The sequence below is a fragment of the Apteryx rowi genome, unplaced genomic scaffold, assembly GCF_003343035.1.
Source record: "Apteryx rowi isolate R43461 unplaced genomic scaffold, aptRow1 scaffold_202, whole genome shotgun sequence".
Lineage (NCBI taxonomy): Eukaryota > Metazoa > Chordata > Aves > Apterygiformes > Apterygidae > Apteryx > Apteryx rowi.
Window position 1 is genome coordinate 312,148 of NW_020448331.1, and position 18,920 is coordinate 331,067.

Below are 18,920 nucleotides of genomic sequence, written 5' to 3' on the forward strand. Positions count from 1 at the left end.
GGGCTGTATATGCAGCCCCAGAGAGTTCCAGCTGTGCCCCACTGCCAGAATAACTGTAAGAGAAAAGTTGTAATAACTGTAGCTAGCAAAAAAGATGTCTATGACAATTTTTTTCCTCATGACACAGAGGAATCCTGAGATTCTTAGAGACCAAGTTGAAAATGGTGGGACAAAAAATAAAATGCTTTTCAAAACATTACAGAGTAAGTTGATCTCCTGTCAGATGTATCCAGTTATCCGTAAACAGCAGCCTAACTAACAAATGTATCTCTTTCATCCCATCTCAGGGGATCTATGTCAAGCCTGGAATCTTGCAACAGTGGCTTTTCCCAGCTCAGCGGAGCCACGACATCTTCCAGCCAGTCCCAGAGCAGCTCCCACCTTTCTAGATAGCAGGGTCAAGGCTACGCTGACATGGAAACGTTGCTCTGGGCTTCTTGGCTGCCCCTAGAGCTGCTCTGTGCACCAGACCAAAGAGCCTGCAGGGGCTGAGCCTTGAGGCAGCCGCTCGCGTGACCACAGGTAGCAGCCATTTGGACACAGAGCCTTCTGCGAAATGTTTTCAACAAAGAACTTAGAATTCAAATGGCAGATTTAGAATTTTTATACGGCGCCTACTTATTAGTTATTTTTCAAAAATCATGGTTTTGGATGAATATCAGTTTGCATGAATCTATGTATTACTAAAGTTTGAAGGGCTCTTTCCAATCAGTCCTTTTCCTACACATGGTAGAGGAGACTAATGTTGCCTTATCTGTTATCTGTAGGACTAGATTATTCATGTGTAGCAAAACTAATCTAGTTTTCTGGGTGCCCAGGGTACCAGTTACACATCAGGAAGTAAAGTGGGCATTTCAGCAGCAGGGACTTAAAGCAAACTGTAAATACCTTAATACAGATATAGCATGTTTCAAAAATCAATTCCAGGTCAAACATAAAACCTCTTCTGATCCAACTGGATGCTATTAGGAAATTTGTTTTTAACCCACTGAGACACAAAAATATAAACTGTTTTCTAGAAAATATAGACAGAGAACCTGCCTCCAGTAAGCAGAATCTTTCTTAAAGATGGACTATTTTTCCTTTCTCCTCAGGTTTACAAGCAATAATGAGTAGATCTGACCCATCTTATTCAAGTGGATGGGAACTGATTCAAATTATAAAGGGCTAAGAAAAGCAATATTTTATTTCCTGAAGGCACAAAGTTTTATGGCAGTATTATAGAATTTGTTTCTTTAAAACATGAGCTAACTTGAAGAGAAATCTTTAAAAAAAAAAAAAAAGCATGTGTGTATTTAAGCACTTACTGAAACGTATTTATTCAAATACTAGCTTATTTTAAATTAATTTTTAACTTATTTATAATTTGAAAAATATGACTATTTATTAAACCCAATTACCTTTTTTAAAGGGATGAACTTTTGTTTTAGAAAGGAATAACTGATTGTCTTCAATCCCAAGAACATTTCTGTTTCAGTTCTAATCTTTGTGATTGCTGGATGTTCTTAAGTAAAGGGCTGTATCATACATGGCACAGGGGATAAGGGCTGTGTGTCATGTTTTYATGCAAGGTAAGGCAGGGACAGTTCCTTGTTGGAACAGCTTTTTGGACTCTAAAGGGATGCTTCCTAGAGTTAAGAAGCGAGAAATTCATTCGGGAGTTGTAAGAAGGTGGTGCATCTTGAAGACACACCACAGGTATCATGTTTGTCCATAATCTCCACTGATTACATCAGAGAATAGATGTGTAGCAAAGGTGCTAGTGATCCATTTATCACTTTACAYAGCAAAAGTTGTATGTATTTTTGTCCAGGTGACAACAAAACRAGAAAAATGGATGTCAAATATAGTGCTCTTAGGCACTATTTGCAATTAGCAGATGTGCAAGACTTGTGATATGGACAGTTGTCTGCCTCAGGATCTGGCTGTGCTTTGTGAAGACCTCATCTCCACCAGCTGGAGGTTAACTCTGCACAAATCGGCCAACAGAAGGGATCATGAGGGCATTGCCCCACGTGGCTGTTCAAGCTATCTCAGCTGAATGACTGGTGTGACCTCATGGCTAACCCAGTCTAAAAGGAATGAGTTTCCAGTCCCTTCTGTTAGAGCTGCGGAACAGTACAAATGGCTCGGTGTTGAAGGGCCCCATGGGGAAACAGCAGAGGTGATGGTGGAATTGTAGTTACTTCATCCAGCACAGCAATTCATGTATCCATGGCCATACTTCTCAGTAATTTTCTCGCTCTCACCAAGTCTTACTAAGGGTGATAGAATTCGTGCAGCTAAGGAGAACATACATGTGAAGTAGTTCTTTCCAACCCTGTTTTTCTTAGTTATTTTGAAGCACTGAGCATTGACAAAGGAAAAAAGTGCCCCAATAATTGCAGCAACAGGAGATGAAGAATGTCGTTTATATAGTTGTTTCTGTGTTGTTTTTTTAAGAAACAGAGGCAAGAAAGTTAATCTCCCAGCTTGCATCTTTCACTGGGAAAGCTGAACAGTTAACTTAGTTATACAGACCCCCAGGAAAGGGTTTCCTTTTGGGGAGGGCGGGGGAGGAATTCCCCAGTAGTCCTTTAGTCTTTACCATCTCTCTCAGATGAATGAAACTTCTGTCTCCACTATTTCAGTATAATTGGAGTCTTGACACAAGGAAAAGGAAAACTATTACCTTTGCCATGAAAAAGCAAGAGTTGCTCTGAAATTAATTGTGCATATTATGCCTTTAGCCATAATTAGCTCTATTGCTAGAAATGCACAGTTTGAAACTGATTTCCAACACCTCAACAGCAAAACCAGGCCCCCCTCTGTGCTCTGTTTCAGGATTTCAGTTGTGGCTTGCTGCTTAGTTTGAGTATTTCATGGTGGTAATTTTCCTGTTTTTTGCTTTGCCCTCAGTTTACTCTGGTTAAGTACCTTTTCCATTTAATTGGATTTTTTTTTTCTTTTTTAATTTAAAAATGTGGCATGTGCCACATTCTTCCCACCAGCAAAAGTTTTGGGTGTTTAACTCTGTCAGTGAAGTATCTGGAACTTGTTACACTCTCCCATGTTTCTGAATTAACCAGGGAAAAACAGCAGTGAAGGGCTTCGTTCTGTGGAGAGCTCCATCTTGGTGACTCCTGGGATATCACGGAATCGTAGAATGGTTGAGGTTGGAAATAGGCTGACAATAGTGGGCTTTTCCCTCTTGTTCTTTGGGGCTACAAACAACTTTCCTTTCTGTACCTAGCTGTGCTGATGAATGATAAATACCACTCCTCTGTTCCACAAGACACTGCTGCTCAAATCTATTTGCGGAGCAATTCATGTGATCTCTCCCGAGTCAATTTTAGGCAAAATTGCTTAGACTAATTTATCTACCAATTTAAATTACTTAATATGGATTTTTTCCCTATTTTTTTTTTCTGAATGCTAACATACCTAACAGGAGAAAAGGGATAACAGCCTGGATGTTATGGCTGATGCTGCACTGTGCTTTTTAAACCTGGCTTTGTGAACTGCAGATGCAAGAAAAGAAGAATTCTTTTAAAGCACTTCCCCTCTCCCTGCAAAACTATATTAGCATGCTTTAGAAAATAAGACACATATTATTTTCTTTGTGAGCTGAGAGTAAGACTGGAAGTAGTTCTGGATTCTGTTGATTCTGTTTACAATGATTCCCTGTAAATCCCGTAAGCCAGCACCTTCAAGAACAAGACTCCAGCTTTGGGTGSTGAGACAGCAATGCAACAAGGCCCCCCCTGCTTCTTAGAAGTATCCCAGCATCTGTTATTTCAGATAAGGTCAGTGAGCTCTGGCTATGTTCAGGGACTAGCTGGGTACTTAAAAATTAGCTACTCAGTAAATTAGGGCTTTTCCCTGTTTCAGATATTCCATATGTAAAACTTAATACCTACCTCAAAGAGCTGTTGCCATGTTTAATGTTTCTTAGGCGATATGAGATCTTAAGAGAAAAGACACTATGTTGTAGGTACAAAGTGTTATGCCGTTGTTTACAATTAAATATGGCCATATTTGAAACCTTTATTCTTAGCAATTTCTATGGGTATGCCCCACCTCACCATTTGCTAGCTTCTGTAACAGTAGGACTGGGAAAGATCAACACAGAGCACTTCAAAAATGGGATATGCATTGAAAAGGGATGCCAGACTAGGCCTCTGTCATTCAGGGCAAAGCTGGGAATGCTGTAACTGAGTAATTTTGGCTAAACATTTCAGTGTTTTTTCAGGTTTGAAAAGGGCTTTTTTTTAAATGGTTTTTAGAATAGCTTAGCCTTGTGTAAGGACTGAGGGAGACTCTAGTTCAGAAAGATGCAAAACGAGCACTGCTGGCTGCTTTACCACTCTCCGTGTGCCAAGGGTGAAGTTGAAAAACTGCGCTCTGAAGCACTCTTGCACTGTCAGCAGGGAGGCACTTAAAAATACGCGTCCTTGTTTCAGGCTTCTGGTGTAATTGCTGTTGTGGGGGAAGAGCAATGCTGGTTGCAGTAGCATTACATGAGAAAACTCTAAGCTACTGCGGTCACTTTGGCTGCACAGACGCATTCGCTGCATAGTTTCRGACACTGCCTTGCTCATTTCAGGCCTTGGCCAGTTTGGTTGTGTCAATCCTTTGGGTAACAGTCTTAAAAAAAATCTTTTAGTAAGAATTTATAAACTCTGTTTTAATTAAATAGCTGAAATACTGTGGAGTTTTGCATTCTTTGCTCAGCGCTGCATAATAAATGGTACAACCCTCTAGTTCTGGCTTTGAGCGTTAAGAGAGGGTCTGAATTATTTTTGAAGACTTGCTTGGCTTATTTATCGAAAGATCTTGATGCCATAACCCAGTCATTTTAGATCTGTAACATTTGTTGCAATTCTCAGTGGGAAGTGAGGCTAACTGTCTACTCAACTCAGGTGTTAAGCTGTTATGTATTGACACAGGAGCTAACTCCAGCCATACTAGAGCCAGAGAAATCCCTTTCAAAATGCATTTCACTAGCTCATGCTTCTTTAGTATTCAAAATGTTTATACTGTGAGCTAAAAACAGAGCTGTTAGACTCTAAGGACTAAAATTGACAGGCATTTGTAAAAGATTCCTGCATGCTATTAGCTTTAATATTCTCCCAGTGCATGTTTGTGATGACTCCTATTCCTAATTAATTCTTTTGGAAGGCTAAATTGGTATCATGTGACATGCATTGGCTTTTATGACATTAACATCCACTCCCAAGCTATCAGTACATATAAATTAAATGGGCATTAAATTTTTAGCAAGCACTGTATTTCTCTACTTTGCAGCTGTCTTTATATATCAAGGTCCTGATTTTTCTCAGCCAAAAAAAMCCACCTTCTTTAAGAGCACACTAGCAAAATGCAAAGTGCTTTGTAATGTGTTACTTGACAACAAATCTGATGCTAAAAATGTAATTAGTTACAGTATTTGTAGGTTCTTGTAGGAGCTGTACATTTCTGTATGTTGGAAATAAAAAAGCATCTCTAAAGAACACATCCAATTGTTTGATGCAACTGAATTGTTCAAATTTGTGGTGAATTTTGAAAAGCTAAAGCATTTGTGCTGGTCTATTTAAGTACCCATGGAAACTGAGGTAAGTCTTGTTTGTATCCAGTTATTTCTACTCCTGAAAAACAAGGAGGACTTTAATTGTTATTTTCTTGTAGAACCAGCATTCTTTGTTTATTTTTACACCACCAAGTAGGCTGGTACACATCATGCTGCAACACAACTCGTTATTTAAAATGAAAGGGAATGGTGGATTCAAATGGCCAACTAGGCTCAACTGGGAAAGGATTATTTCATCCTGCCCAACTTAATATTTATTAAGAATTCAATTTTCAGGCAGTTAAGACTAACTGAGTTTATTCAAGTTTCAAATAGTCTTCTGTAAATAATAGAAAAATAGAATCTTCAGTGTACAGGTTGATTTGACGCCACCTACGGCACAAAAATTACATATCCTTTGCTTGAAGAGATAAAAATAGTGCATACAACATTTTAATATTCAGGCTCAGATAGGCTTTAAAAAACTAATTTGCAGTGCTAAAGTAGCATATTAAAGGCTAATTTTCTTCACAAGGAAGCAAACTTAAATAGGTATTTTTGAATGTATTGTGCAAGGATGTATTCTAGCAAAATGGCTGATTCCCAGCTGAGATGTTCTGTATCTTGGGTTGCTTGAAATACATACTGAACATGGTGCCAGCTTGCCGATGGCAGCCATCCTCTCTGAGGAGGTAGGGGCAGTTTTTACAGCGGCTGTTGCTCACTGCTGTGAAGACTGTGCCATTCGCTGAGGACAGCCTGGTGGTGGTAAAGCACGTGGTGATCGGACTGGGATGGGGCCGAATCCAGGCCCACTGTTAGGCTGTGTCGTGCTGGCCACACAGGGCTGCTGCGCTTTCCCATTCTCCAGATGGGGACAACATGGGTTCTGGTCCCTCAGCGGCAGGTCACACAGCTGAGCGGAGCACCCAGGCTTCCAGAAGGAGTAAGAGAATACAAGAATTAATTCTTTGAGGTGGCATATGGCTTTTCATTTTGCTGTAAGAACCCAACAAAGATGCAGGGCTTGTGAAACACCTGTTTGTTAGACTAACTCTAGGACTAGGAATGCAGTAAGAAAACACTCTTGCCCTGCAGTCAACACAGGCTGGGTGAAGAAAGTGAGGTGCAAGAAAGCCACAATGCTGTGTGTCAGCCTTTGAGCCTACTGCTGTGGCCAGAATGAGGTATGTTGTGGCTTCATTGTGGGCTGCACCTGTTTCAACATTTTTAAACTATTTTATTAGTTCATTTTGATGACAATCTTAGCTTATCGGGGAAAGGCAGCCAGTTGTAGACTGCAAAATCCTTAAACCAGCTTCCTTAAATCTTGTTTATGCTAGGGTGACATGCAGGTTTTTTTGTCCACATCTTTAAAAATACTTATCCATTTTTCAGGTGAGAAGGGATCTTTCTGAAGTACTTATGGCTTACATTTATCACCCGTCTTCCTCAAATATTGCAGGGAACCAGCCCATGTTCTTTCCTGCTGCAGCTGTGGACCTCTCATCCACATGTGTGATGGGTAACACCAGGCCCTGTGTGTGTGGAAGCTGGCTGCATGGCACTGCACCCTTGATGGCCCAACCAGAGCAGCTGAGGAGGGGAGGGAAGCTAACCACATTCAGAGTGGGGCAGGGCAAGAAGCAAGAAAGTGGCCTGGACTAATACCTTGCTGCTGCTCTTGTGTTTGTCTGCAGTTTTGCACTCTAGGTCTAAGTAGCCGCCACAGGCAATACACAGGGCAGAGTAAATACCTTATGTTTCTTTCCAGCCACGACCTTAAAGGAGTGCTTGACTTTGGTCCTGAGCATCTTCTGTCTCACAGGCAGAGGTATGACTGGCTTCTCCGTTCATCTCCCTCAGGGGGTGGTAGAGGTAGTCCCCACTTTCATGCTGCCTCTCTGACCTCGCTTTGAGAAAAAGGCCTATGTTTCCCAGAGCACTAATTGCAAGAAGCAGAGCCAAGATGGCAGTTATGGCAATCCAAGTTCTTCTATCAAACAAACAAACAAACAAAAACTATGTAAGTAACATCCCTCTATCTGCATTCAGATGTTCCCCATGTGCAAACAATTTCTCAAGGTTTGTACTTCTCTGTCATCACGAGCTCGTGGTTCTGCTCTCACGCACATGAGAACATGCTTTGAAAGGGTTCTGTTTGTTTGAAAGGGATGTTTTTAGCTTTCCACTTCCATAGCGAGGGAACAGCTGTGCCTGCAGAGAGACTGCAGCTTCGCCACTTCTGCAGAAGCCGTGCTCTGGAGTTGTTCTAGGGTGCAAGATTCCTGTTACTTTCCTCAAGCACCCTGTCCCTTGCTGGATGTACAGTGCATCAGTTGAAGAGGAAAGGTAGCTCTTGTTTAAGTGCAACAACTGTTGAGTGCTAGGCTCAGTGTGTGAACTCAGTCACTGATGGTGGCTCCAGCTGAGCACTTTTCTTACAATTAGGCTTTTACCACTTTGCCTTCCCTATCCTCCCCCTTCCCATCATATAATGAAATCAGAACACACATGCTGTGGTGTGAACAAGGGAGGACAGGTTCTCTGTGTGTGTGTGTGTGCGTGTGTGTGTGTGTGTGATACCAGTCAGATATGACCAGTATTACACACTTACTCTGACAGAGAGAATTTCTCTTTGCTCCGGGAAGCCAGACATCGCCCAGCTGGAAAACAAGAGGGAAGAAAAAGGTGGGGGAGGTAAAATTTCACTGAAACAGAACAATGTTAGGTAAAGTGACAGCAACCCAAAGCTGATAACTAAACAAACAAAACATGATGCAGTAAAGCTGCTCTTCCAACTATCTTTAAAAACAAAACAAATGAAAAAAACAGCCAAAGTAATCAGCGGTACCTTTGTTTAACTGGTCCTGTATTGCCAGTTCATAGGTGATGTTACAGCTGCCTGTCTCTCGGTCACAGGGACACATGTGTTCACATGCACATAGCTTCTGGCAGTTTGGCCCATACCAGCCCATGGGGCATGCTAGGGAATTGATTAAAAACAAAAGTCAATCATTTCCAAAGCTCCATGTACTTTGAATCTATCTAATCCATCATTCTGGACCTTCCCCGGTCCCCAACTCAACCATGCCTATTTTATCAACTGCATCAGCCAAGTGTCAGGAAAGACAGGCACACTCAGAGCTTTAGGAGAGGCTCAAACCTCATGTAGATCTGAGGTATTCAGATTGCTTCTATCACTACAGCAGTGTCTGGCCTTGTTGCATCCAGTGCATTTATCTCCCTGCCACATCTGAGCTATGTTGTTGCTGTTTGGCTCAGGCAAAGGGTGGGGGGCATCTGTGCATCAGCTGATTCCTAGAAGGAAACAGGTGCTCAGATTTGGGTAAGAGCACCCAGAGGACTTCTCAGGAGTGCTGAGCCATCAGCTTTCCATTCCCCAAGCCCCAGGTTCACTGCAGCCTGACAAAGGCGTTCGTTCTGCCTCCCCACACAGCTTTCTCCTTCAGCCCTGAAAACACCAGACTAAGTTATCTGTTGTCATTTCACCTGCCTCAAGGAGAAGGTTTTGTAACATCAGGGATTAGACTAGCTGAGTGTTCCTAGGCTGAGGACAAAGCATTGCTAAATTAACCATACACGCACAGAATTTACACCCACGCTGTAATTAACTCATGCCATCACCAGAGCAAGCTGTTCAGTCAGATTCACAGGAGCCTGAAGTACTTCAAAAAAGCTGGAGTGGCTACGCAGATGAAAACATTACTGGCTCTATTACTTCTAGCACTTGTAAAGCTGTGGAGTTCAAAGAGCACAAGCCAAAATGGCCCTCTGGAGCCTTTTAGTCACTGACTTAGACCACCTTAAGCCTGGGCTATAGGTGGGGACTGGAGTGACACTGTCGAGTTCAAGGTATTCAAGCGTTCATGTTCTTTGGTTCACAAGCTTTGGGAAAGCAGCTCAGCTCTTTTGGGCAGAGACTAAAGAGAGGTCTAAAATTTTCCAATAATGAAGAAAAATTCTCCTTTCTGCTGCCTCTTTTTTTTTTTTTTTAAGCTGATTTGGGTAGGACAGGCAAGTCCTTAGGAGGTGAGAATCAGCAGGTTATGCTACAGCTGCAAAGTCCAGGCCTGAGCCTGTTAGGCAGACCTCGCGCTTCCTTTGTCTAAGTGAGGTGGCTCAAACATGACACAAAAGCCTCTCCTTGGCCCAGACTTATTCGGAGCTGCCCTTACCTTGCTCACAGCTGGTTCCGTAGTACCCAGCCRGGCAGGAGCAGGTGCCATGCACGGGGTCGCACAGGCCGCCATTCTGGCACAGRCATTTTTGGGTGCAAGCATCCCCATAGAAACCACTAGCACAAGCTGCAAGAGACAAGCACAGATCTCATCAGGGCCCTGGTACAGCTGCTGTGTACAAACGCCAGCAGTCTTGCCCCAYGCTGGCACCCACTGAGTATTTGCTGCCACAGGGTGTTGAGTGGCTGCTTAGCGAAAAGAAGCCGCCTGTGCCTTGAATGAGGAGCAACATGTCTCACCTGGGGACCWTGATTCCATATGGCAGAAAAAGGGCAATCTGCAAAGGGCTTAAATTAAAGTGCTTAGCACCAAGACAACTGAGAGACTCTCAGGGTGCAATTAAACTCCCTCTGAGAAAAAGGACAGCACCCTGTGCAGCCTTTTCCTTCACTGCTCCCTCACGGGAGGTTAGAGGCACTTTCCCACCGCTGCCGGCAGCTAGCCCATAGAAAGTGGTTCAGACTATCCCCTTGGCAGCTATGAAGAATCAGAGTAGAGCGGAAGTCAGCATTACCTTCACTGCAGTTGCTGCCAGTCCAGCCAGCGTCACACAGGCATCCAGCTGTGCAAATACACACAAACAGATATTAACAGGAGAGAAAGGCTTAGAGACAGCAAGAACTTAAAATTAGGAGCTTCCTGGGGTGCCCTCTTCACTTGAGATCAGGCTGCTTCTGCCAGGGAACCCACAGAAGAGGAATCCTGAACTCACAAACAGGTTGGATGCAAATACCCACCCACTATAGCAGCAAAACACACCAGTTTCTGTGACACTTCCTGCTGACTGGAGGCCAAGACATTAATTCTGAATCAACTATTAGCACCACCTGCATCCCACCCAGCTCTACCCAGTCATGTCACTGGTGCAAACTTGGTTGTGAGCTGAATCAGGGAGGTAGCAAAGAAACACAAAAACAAGATTGAGCAGGGACACGAAGAGCAGAAGCTGGGGACAGTATCATAGCAGCCCCTAGATGCAAGGCAAGTTTACAGAACAGCAATCACACACTTGTAAAAATCACGATGCAGTGAAGCAGGACAGCTGAATACAGAGGAGAAGGAGCTCTAAGGGCAGGGGGCAGAACTCAGCTGCTATATTTGTCACACAGYGTAACACATCATTGCCCTTCTTATCAGCAGATTTACAAAGAAAATCAGGCGCATGACCCCGGGGGGCAGAAAGGGAAACTGAGACAAAGTTTGAGGTGAAGTCCTGTTACAGGTCTAGATTCCAGATCTGAGCCCCAACCTAGCACTGCTGCCGTCTCCTAAAGGCACCATGTTTTGATAATCTCCACTGCTGCCTCAGAGGGGAGAGGAAAGGGGGGGGCACAGCTCCATACACCCAGAAGGCAAGGCCAGGACGGAGGCAAACAGCCCCACCTGGCCTGCAGAGTCAGGCCCTGGGCTGGCTGGAGCATCAGCACCTGTGGCTCTAAAGGGCTGGACTCCCCAGCAAATGCTGCTCCCTGCAGTGAAGGAAGCAGCTACTGCTGGAGCTAATTCCTGTGAAAGAGAAGCAGCAGCTACAATCCTTCAAACCAGGGTGGGAAAGGACTTCTTGGACACAAGTTGCTGCTTCTGTGCATTGAGATACACCAATAAGGCCCCCACCATGATGCCCCAGCGAGCAGGCTGGGGGTGGCAGGTGATGCTCATACTGTAACAACATGCTTGACTGCTCTGATAAGGTAAGCGATATACTCCCATGTATATACCCGCCCAGTTCATGCTTCTCTTAGTGCTATGCACAAGAGTCTCCTTTTCAGGGGCCTCCTCTGTACGCCAAAGTGACTTACAGTCAGTGCAGGTGCCATGCAGGCTGCAGTTGGAAGGGCCGCAATCCAAGACGTCACAGGCAGGGCCGCGCCAGAAGTCCCCAGTACAGCTGCACCTCCCTTGCACGCAGTCCCCGTGACCGCTGCAGTCCGCAGGCTCGCAGGCTGGCTCGTGAATACACATAACTGTCGAGATGCTCCGAGGGCAACGCCACATGTTGTCAAAGGGGCTGGGGACACAAGATGGGCACCATAAGGTGTGCTAGTGCTCTGCTGCTCCYAGTCCTACGTGAAACCAGTTAACATAATCCACAAACTTTCACCCAAATTCAAGTTGGCAAATAAGAAAATTAGAACATTGACTCAAATCTAGTTTTATGTTTATATTTTTCCATCCTTAATAAAGTGTTGAGTCCTATTAGATAGGAGTCATTTCRGACACAAAATTACAGAAAGCAACATGAAAGCGAAGTCCCTGTTAAAGCAGGGCCTGCTACTGTCCTCCCCTAACTGTGGCATTTAACACACCTTCACTCAACTACCCTTTGCTTTGATGTAAGCAACTTCATTAAGCTTATAGTAACATTTGGCTGATTGCAACTGAATTTTAAATCACTCTTTGTTTACTGTCAGAAACAACTAAACCTAAATTTAAAGTAAAGTATTCTTTAGCTATCTTGACAGTGGCATGAGTGAGTAAAGGATAGGTGGGCTAGCCAGGGCTGGGTCTGCAAGTCAGTGTTTCTCTTCCGTGACAGGTCTCAGCCAATTCCTGCAAATGTGCAACTGAATCGCCCAGTCTAAGAGCTGCTTTGATACCTGATTCCCACATCAGGCCACTCAGTCATGCCAGACAGCTTTGCTGCATGTCTGAAAACAGCTAAACTTAATACCAGAGTCCTAAGTGAAAAAATAGAGAGTCACTAAATCACTGTGAAGTTTAGAGCCACTCTCTCTGACAACCAGTCCCTTGCTTGTACGCTGCATACTCCTAGCAATGATGACCCATTCCCCCGGGGAGCAGAGGAGCAGGACTGAGCTCTGCATGCTAACGGGAGTTGCACAGTTGCTTGTGCAGCCCTGGACATGTGCAGCCAGCACCTGCTGGCACCTACCAGTGCTCTGATGGGTAGCTTGCAAGGGTCCCATTTAAGACCAGTGTTGCAGAGCCTCCACCATCCAGGTTGATAGCATTGATGATTCCTTGCTGCCTCAAAAAGTCAGCCATTTCCCAGAGGTTAAGCCTGCAAAAGCAAACAGTTTTTGATTGTACAGACTTGCATTCATGCTTTTCGACTTCAATGAAACTGCTGTATTAGAAGCTCCTCAATGGAAGGGGAGAAGTTTTCCCATCCCAGGCAGGCCAACCCACGCTCTGGAGGACTCTCTGGAGGCTGCCTAGGCTTTTCTGACTCTGCCCTTCTAGCACCACAAACTGTTAAGCAGTACCTTCAATTTATCCTTTACGTTCTAAGGCAGAGACCCCCTGAGCTCATTCTGAGCAGCAGAGTCCCTCCAATTCCAGTGACAGAATTTAAAGACTGGTCTTGTATCTCCAAGGCCTTACCTCAACTCTGGCCTTACCCTCTGGATTCTGTCTGTCCATCCACATGAACCAACACCAGCTGCCCCTCGCTGTCATGTCCGACCGCAGTCCTGGCTGATACCACATTGATGAACTTGTCAAAGGTTCCTATGTATGAGAGGGAATAATTCACATGCTAGCTGGGTGACAGAACTGGCTGATTAGACACATCTGCCTGTAAAACAGCTCCCAGCAAGAGGCTCAGCTAAACTGAAGCACAATGAGAACAGAGCCCAGCTTCCTCTTGCCCATCCAAGCCCATCTAGGATTAAGATTTCCAGAAGCACTCTTATTAAGATTTTGGCTGGTACAGGAGAAAGGAAGAGGATTCAGAAGCCTTCAGCTCTTAAACCCTTGCAAGAGGTATCTATCTGCTTTGAGCTTCCCTGGGCAAGCACTAACACCAGTCATGCTAAGACTTTTTACAGCCGTTAGGAAATTTTGTTCAATGATGCTGAACAGGCAAGTGCTGCCTGGTCTTGCAGGTAACCCACTGCTTGTACTGCACTTGCACTGACTCAGGGTAATGAAGTAGCACAGAAGAAATCTGGACCTGTTAAGCGAGCAGCAAGCACCGCAACTAGACAACATAGTTTCTAAAGCTCCCCCCGCCTACCAACAGCCTCACCACAAGGAGAATCTATACCCAGGCTGAAGCTGGGCTTTGCAATATTTACCTGTGGTTTGTGTTTCATCACACTCAGCCATTCGACTCTGATTGATGTACACTTCCCTATCTCTCAAGAGCCAAACTACCCCGCTCACAAGCTGCACAAAAGGATTCACTTGATCCAAGACATCTTCCTCAGACAGGTAACTAGAGAAAGACAGAGTAGGAGGGATTACCCACAGCCACAGCAATGTCATGTTAAAGCCTCTTCTGCTGCCAACAGACTCTAGAAGTGGGGAGAAGGAGAAAAGACAGCTGAATGAATGCTAGCGACATCCAAAAATATAGGCCAAGTAGTGCAGAACATCTCTTCAGCAGCCAAACTGGACGCTGCTCCCAGCAAGTCTATACAAAACCACCGTTAAATGACTGTCCCAGACCACTGTGCATAAAACAGCTCCTGCCAGTGATGCTGCCAGTGGACCTGAGCCAGGATACTAAGGGCAGAAAGCATTTGGCAAAACATGAGGGCAGAGCCATTGCCAAATGCACAGGGACCTGTGGAAGCAGCTTTAACATCTTGCTGTTAGTTGGCTTCAATTCTTCAAAACAGTGACACCAAACAGCTTTTGAAAGGGTTTTCATAACAGCATCCAGATGCCCCACAGCTTCACTGAGGGGAAGACAATGCCAGATGCCGTTCCCCTGTCCGGGAAAGAATTATCCTCTACTCTTCCCTCTTTTACTGTTAGACTGCTAGACAGTAGGGAAGGATTGCTGAGCTACCATCTCCATGATGAGGGTCATATGTCACTGTGGGATGTTTCTCTAAGAATATTCTTATCTCAGGAATCAGGGTGCTGAGCAACATCTGCCTCATTATAACCAGATGCTAAGTAACGTTTGCAACAGACAGAAGAGGACAGCAGCAAAGGTTGGGGCAGAACAGCTGTGCTTCCACTGTGAGCTCTGCAAATGGGTTTTTTTGTTTAAAACCTGTTGCTCTACATGCACCGCATATCTTGTGGGGTTGGAAGCTCAACTTTTAGTTTTTTAATATACGTGAGTGCAGCTGAATAAATCACACCATTTCGTACAAAAGCATAATTGAAAATACATGAATGGAAAAACACGCAAAAAGAAATCCCTGCAACCATCAGACGTGAACACAAAGACAAAATGAACACAGCTGAAAATTGATTAAATGGCACAACAGTTCGGGTATGGACTAACTGACTGTCAGCTTTTAAATTTTCAACTATTTATCCCCAATCTAGGTGGCAGAGGCAGCGTCTTTCCTAAGCTTCGGGTAACAATGCGCCCTAGWACCCTGCTGTGCTCATCATTACACAGAGAGAAAGACTCAAGAGTGCACTGCTTTCTCAGCTGTCCTGACAATCTGTTATCTACATCAAAACTATTTTTGTTGTCATGTTTAAGAAGCCACAACGACCTGGAGCCGACAACAACCCACACAGGCAATGTCGTGACTCCCTTTAACAGGGAAAATCCTGCAAAATCAGGAGGGAGTTGGGGAAGAGCTGGGATTAAAGGCTCAGCAGTGACCTTGGGCTTGCTGTTGGTCCCTGATGCAGAAGCCTCCTCACTAAGGTGGAAATGTCACCAACTCTGCCAGTAGTAGTCCCTCTACCAAGTAAGTTAGACCAGTGGTGCTCAGGGCTGTCAGGGGACAGCTGCCTGCTAAAGCCTCCGCTCTACAGAGATGTTTCTCTGGCCTCTGCTGAGGTCTGAAGGTAGGTGGGACCAGACTAAGAGAAGCAGGAGGAATGCAGCTAATGGGAGCAGCCAACAGCCACAGCAGTTTGTGCAGCTGTTTCCCATCCCTGCTTCTAAATCTGGGAACAACTTATGGGAGCATCAGAGAACTTCTGGGAACCCTTCTAGGAACTTTGGGAAAAGGACAGCTAAAGGAAGCTTTTACTTCTAACAAGCTCTAACAGTCTCTAACGAGCTCTGTCAGCTAATCCTGATCAAAGGGTGCTTTGAGCTTTTGTCTCCAGCTGCCTCCTAATTAAGGAAGTATCAAGCATCCTTTCAGCTGGTGCTAGTGAGAAGCCTATATAACTGCCAGACCCAGAGCACAGCTCCCAGAAGCAGCCAATGCATGCTGCAGCTTGTACAGCAGGGAGCCAGAAATCCTGCTGAGGACAGTATGTGTCTGTGTGGTCAGCAGTGGTGGTGACACACCACAGGGTGCAGTCTCCAACACTGATAGAGCAACTATCCCTGGCACACCACAGGCTTTGACTCAGACCAAGCTCCCGAGGTAGGATGCAGTTCTTCAGTCCTCAGGCTGCAGAGATACCTGGTGTGCCTCTCACTAAAGCTAGGGCTAAGAAAAATGGTGTCCTTGTGTGMATTGGTTAAGGAGCTATTTTTCCAGATACGGAGCCAGAGGAAGAGGTCAGTGGACCGTACAGTAGCAGTGATGATGAGAGACTGACAGATCTTCTCTGATACCCTCCAGAAACAAGAGCCTGAACTTCAAGCTGTCCAGGAGGAGCAGCCAGAATCTCTGTTCACTGGGGTGACAAATGGAGGCACCTGTGCTGATGACTGGAAGATTGTGAGTTCTGGCACCAGAAGAGTAGCTCCTCCTCCACCTGAAGATCTGCACCTAGAGTAGGTTCAGTGCCCTGGTAGCCTGCAAGGGGCTGGAAGCTCTGTCAGARGAAGCATCTGCACTGGCTGAGCCTGAACCACACAGCAGCACCAGAGGAAGCGGTGAGTGATTGTGGAGACTCCCTGCTGTGAGGGACAGAGGCCCCCATGTGCTAACCTGTCTAGGCAGGTTTGCTGCTTGCTGGGGGCTCAGATCCAGGATGTTGTAGAGAGACAGCTGAGGTTTTTCCAGCCCTCAGGCTAATACCCCCTGCTGCTTCTCCATGTGAATACCAACMATACTGCCAGGGGAGACCTGGAGCATATCAAGAGTGACTACATGGCTCTGGGGGCAACAGGCAAGGACATGGTGGCCTGGGTGGATTTTTCCTCAAACCTGCTGGTGAGGGGGAAGGGCTTGAGGAGTAGTGGATGGATCCTGGGGGTCAATACCTGGTTGTGCAGCTGGTGTTGACAACAGAAATTTGGCTTTTGCAACCATAGGACCCTTCCTGAAGATTGAGGACTGATGGGGAGAGATGGCATCCACCTGACTAAGCGAGGCAAAAGTAACTTTGAAAACAGGCTGGCCAACGTGGTGAGGGCAGCTCTAAACTTGACAGGGGAGGGGGATGATGGCCCACAGTCAAGCATGGAAGTGGTGGGCTGGGTTGGCAAGCAAAGGCTGCAGGGTGATGTTGACAATAGATGTTAAAATCTGCCTCCTTTCCCCCACCCCCTCCAAAATAAAGTGGGCAGAAGGGGCCTTCCTCAAGCATATGTACCAAATAAAGAAGTGCTGAGAGGGCTTATGGGGGAAGCTCTCACCTTTTTCCTGGGAAATCAGCATGAGTGGGTGCCTATCTGAAGTGCCTGTACAGTAACACACACAGCACAGGTAACAAACAGCATGAATTAAAGGTCTGTGTGCGGTTGCAGGGCTATGACCTAGCAGATCAGAGATGTGGTGGGACAGCTCATACAACTGGGCTGCTGCAACAGACGGATACAGGCTCTTTGGGAAGGATGGGAGCTGCCCTTTATATGGGGGAGTAGCTGGGAATTCATGGAGCKCTGCCTTGGGACAGATGATGAGCCAGCTGAAACCCTATGGGTTAGGATTAGAGGGCAGACCAATGTAGGCTTGGTTGGTGTCCACTAGAGACCACTTGATCAGGAATTGGTAGATCAGGCCTTCTCCAGACAATTGGAAGAAGCTTCATGTTCACAGACTCTGGTGCTCATGGGGGACTTTAACCACTGATATCTGCTGGAAGGGCAACACAGGGCACAAGCAATTGAGGAGATATCTGGATTTCTACTTTAAAATAACAAGAATCACCTTTTTTACTGCAGGGGTGGTCAAACACCAGAACAGGTTGTGCAGAGAGGTCATGGAGCCTCCATCTTTGGAGGTATTCAAAACCCAAATGGACAAGGGCCTGAGCAACCTGCTCTAGTTGGCCCTGCTCTGAGCAGGAAGGGCAGACTAGAGATGTCCAGAGGTCCCTTCCAACCTCAGTGATTCTGTCCTGTAGCCAGAGCAGCTGTTTAGTCCCCTCCCTGCCTCTCTTCTCAGTGGGGCAGGACTGAGACCTCTCCCCCTTCAACCACAATCAAGCATAGCTGCAGCATGGTGGGGGGAAGGAGATCCAGGAGCTTGAGGAGCTCCTTAGAGGAGAGTAAGAGAGGATCAGAGTAACTTATCTAGCTTATTTTCATCCCAGGAAAGAAAGCCAAAGGCCAGAGAAATAGCTCAATGGGTTACAGGTAGGACATCTCTAATTTAAGAGATTAAGCCATGCTAGTGCTCTAACCAGGAGAGGCCAAGGAGGTAGTGCTTCCTGCCTTAGAGATTCCCACTAGTCTTCAGAGAGGGAGAAGAGCACTCCCAAAACACCACCCACGTTCTTACCCGAACACCATGGTGCCATCCTTCCGGATGCCRAATTGAGCATTTTGCAGGCCTCTGGCGTTTCTCACCAGCCTTCCGTCACTCACAACGTTCCCAAGGCACTCCCCCGTTCCCATGTCAAAGTACCCGCCATTCTGGGCCACCAAACACTTCCCAAGCTTTGCGGTCTCTTCCACGGGGGCTCTGCGGCGAGCGTGGCAGCCTCCTGCGCCACCGGGCTCTAACACAGAGAACGTTCTCAGGGGGTTTCTCACGAAAGTGAAGTGGCCGTAGACCGCTTTGCGGTTCTCGCCCGCAGAGGGGACGTAAGAAACAAACGTTCGCGTAGCAGCCACGGGGGCGCCCGTCCGCGCGTCGCTGGGCCAGGCCTCGTACGTCGCGTTGCCGTGCTTGACGGGCTGGCAGTCTCGGACGTACCGGTGGTGGTGCCGAGGGCCGTGGCGGGCGGGCAAGTAGGGCAGTAACCAGTCGCCGTTCGAGGAGGCCCTGAAAGGAGAAGATCGGGCGACTCATCTCTAGCGCTCGCTCAGCAACGCGCTCCGCCAGGCGCCGTCCCCGGCCGCGGGGGCTCGGACGCGGCGCCGTCCTCCCCCGCTCCCC

At 46.1% G+C, this 18,920-nt stretch overlaps 2 protein-coding genes across 2 annotated transcripts in view; one reads left to right on the forward strand and one right to left on the reverse strand.

The window, feature by feature from the left end:
* SEC14L5 (SEC14 like lipid binding 5) overlaps positions 1-5,496 on the forward strand; it is a 43,830-nt gene extending 38,334 nt beyond the window's left edge. Inside the window, exon 18 of the mRNA XM_026063878.1 lies at positions 288-5,496. Coding sequence (XP_025919663.1) covers positions 288-393 — 106 coding nt within the window. The 3' untranslated portion in view covers positions 394-5,496. The remainder of the gene's footprint in view (positions 1-287) is intronic.
* A 353-nt stretch (positions 5,497-5,849) lies between these two features.
* Positions 5,850-18,829, reverse strand: NAGPA (N-acetylglucosamine-1-phosphodiester alpha-N-acetylglucosaminidase; the record flags this gene model as incomplete). The annotated part of the gene is made up of 11 exons (XM_026063850.1): positions 5,850-6,482; positions 7,306-7,544; positions 8,166-8,214; positions 8,403-8,534; positions 9,748-9,876; positions 10,325-10,372; positions 11,610-11,818; positions 12,704-12,832; positions 13,173-13,281; positions 13,851-13,990; positions 18,321-18,829. Coding segments are annotated over 10 exons (1,668 nt in total), but the record flags the coding sequence as incomplete, so codon positions are not given.
* Positions 18,830-18,920: the final 91 nt, after the last annotated feature.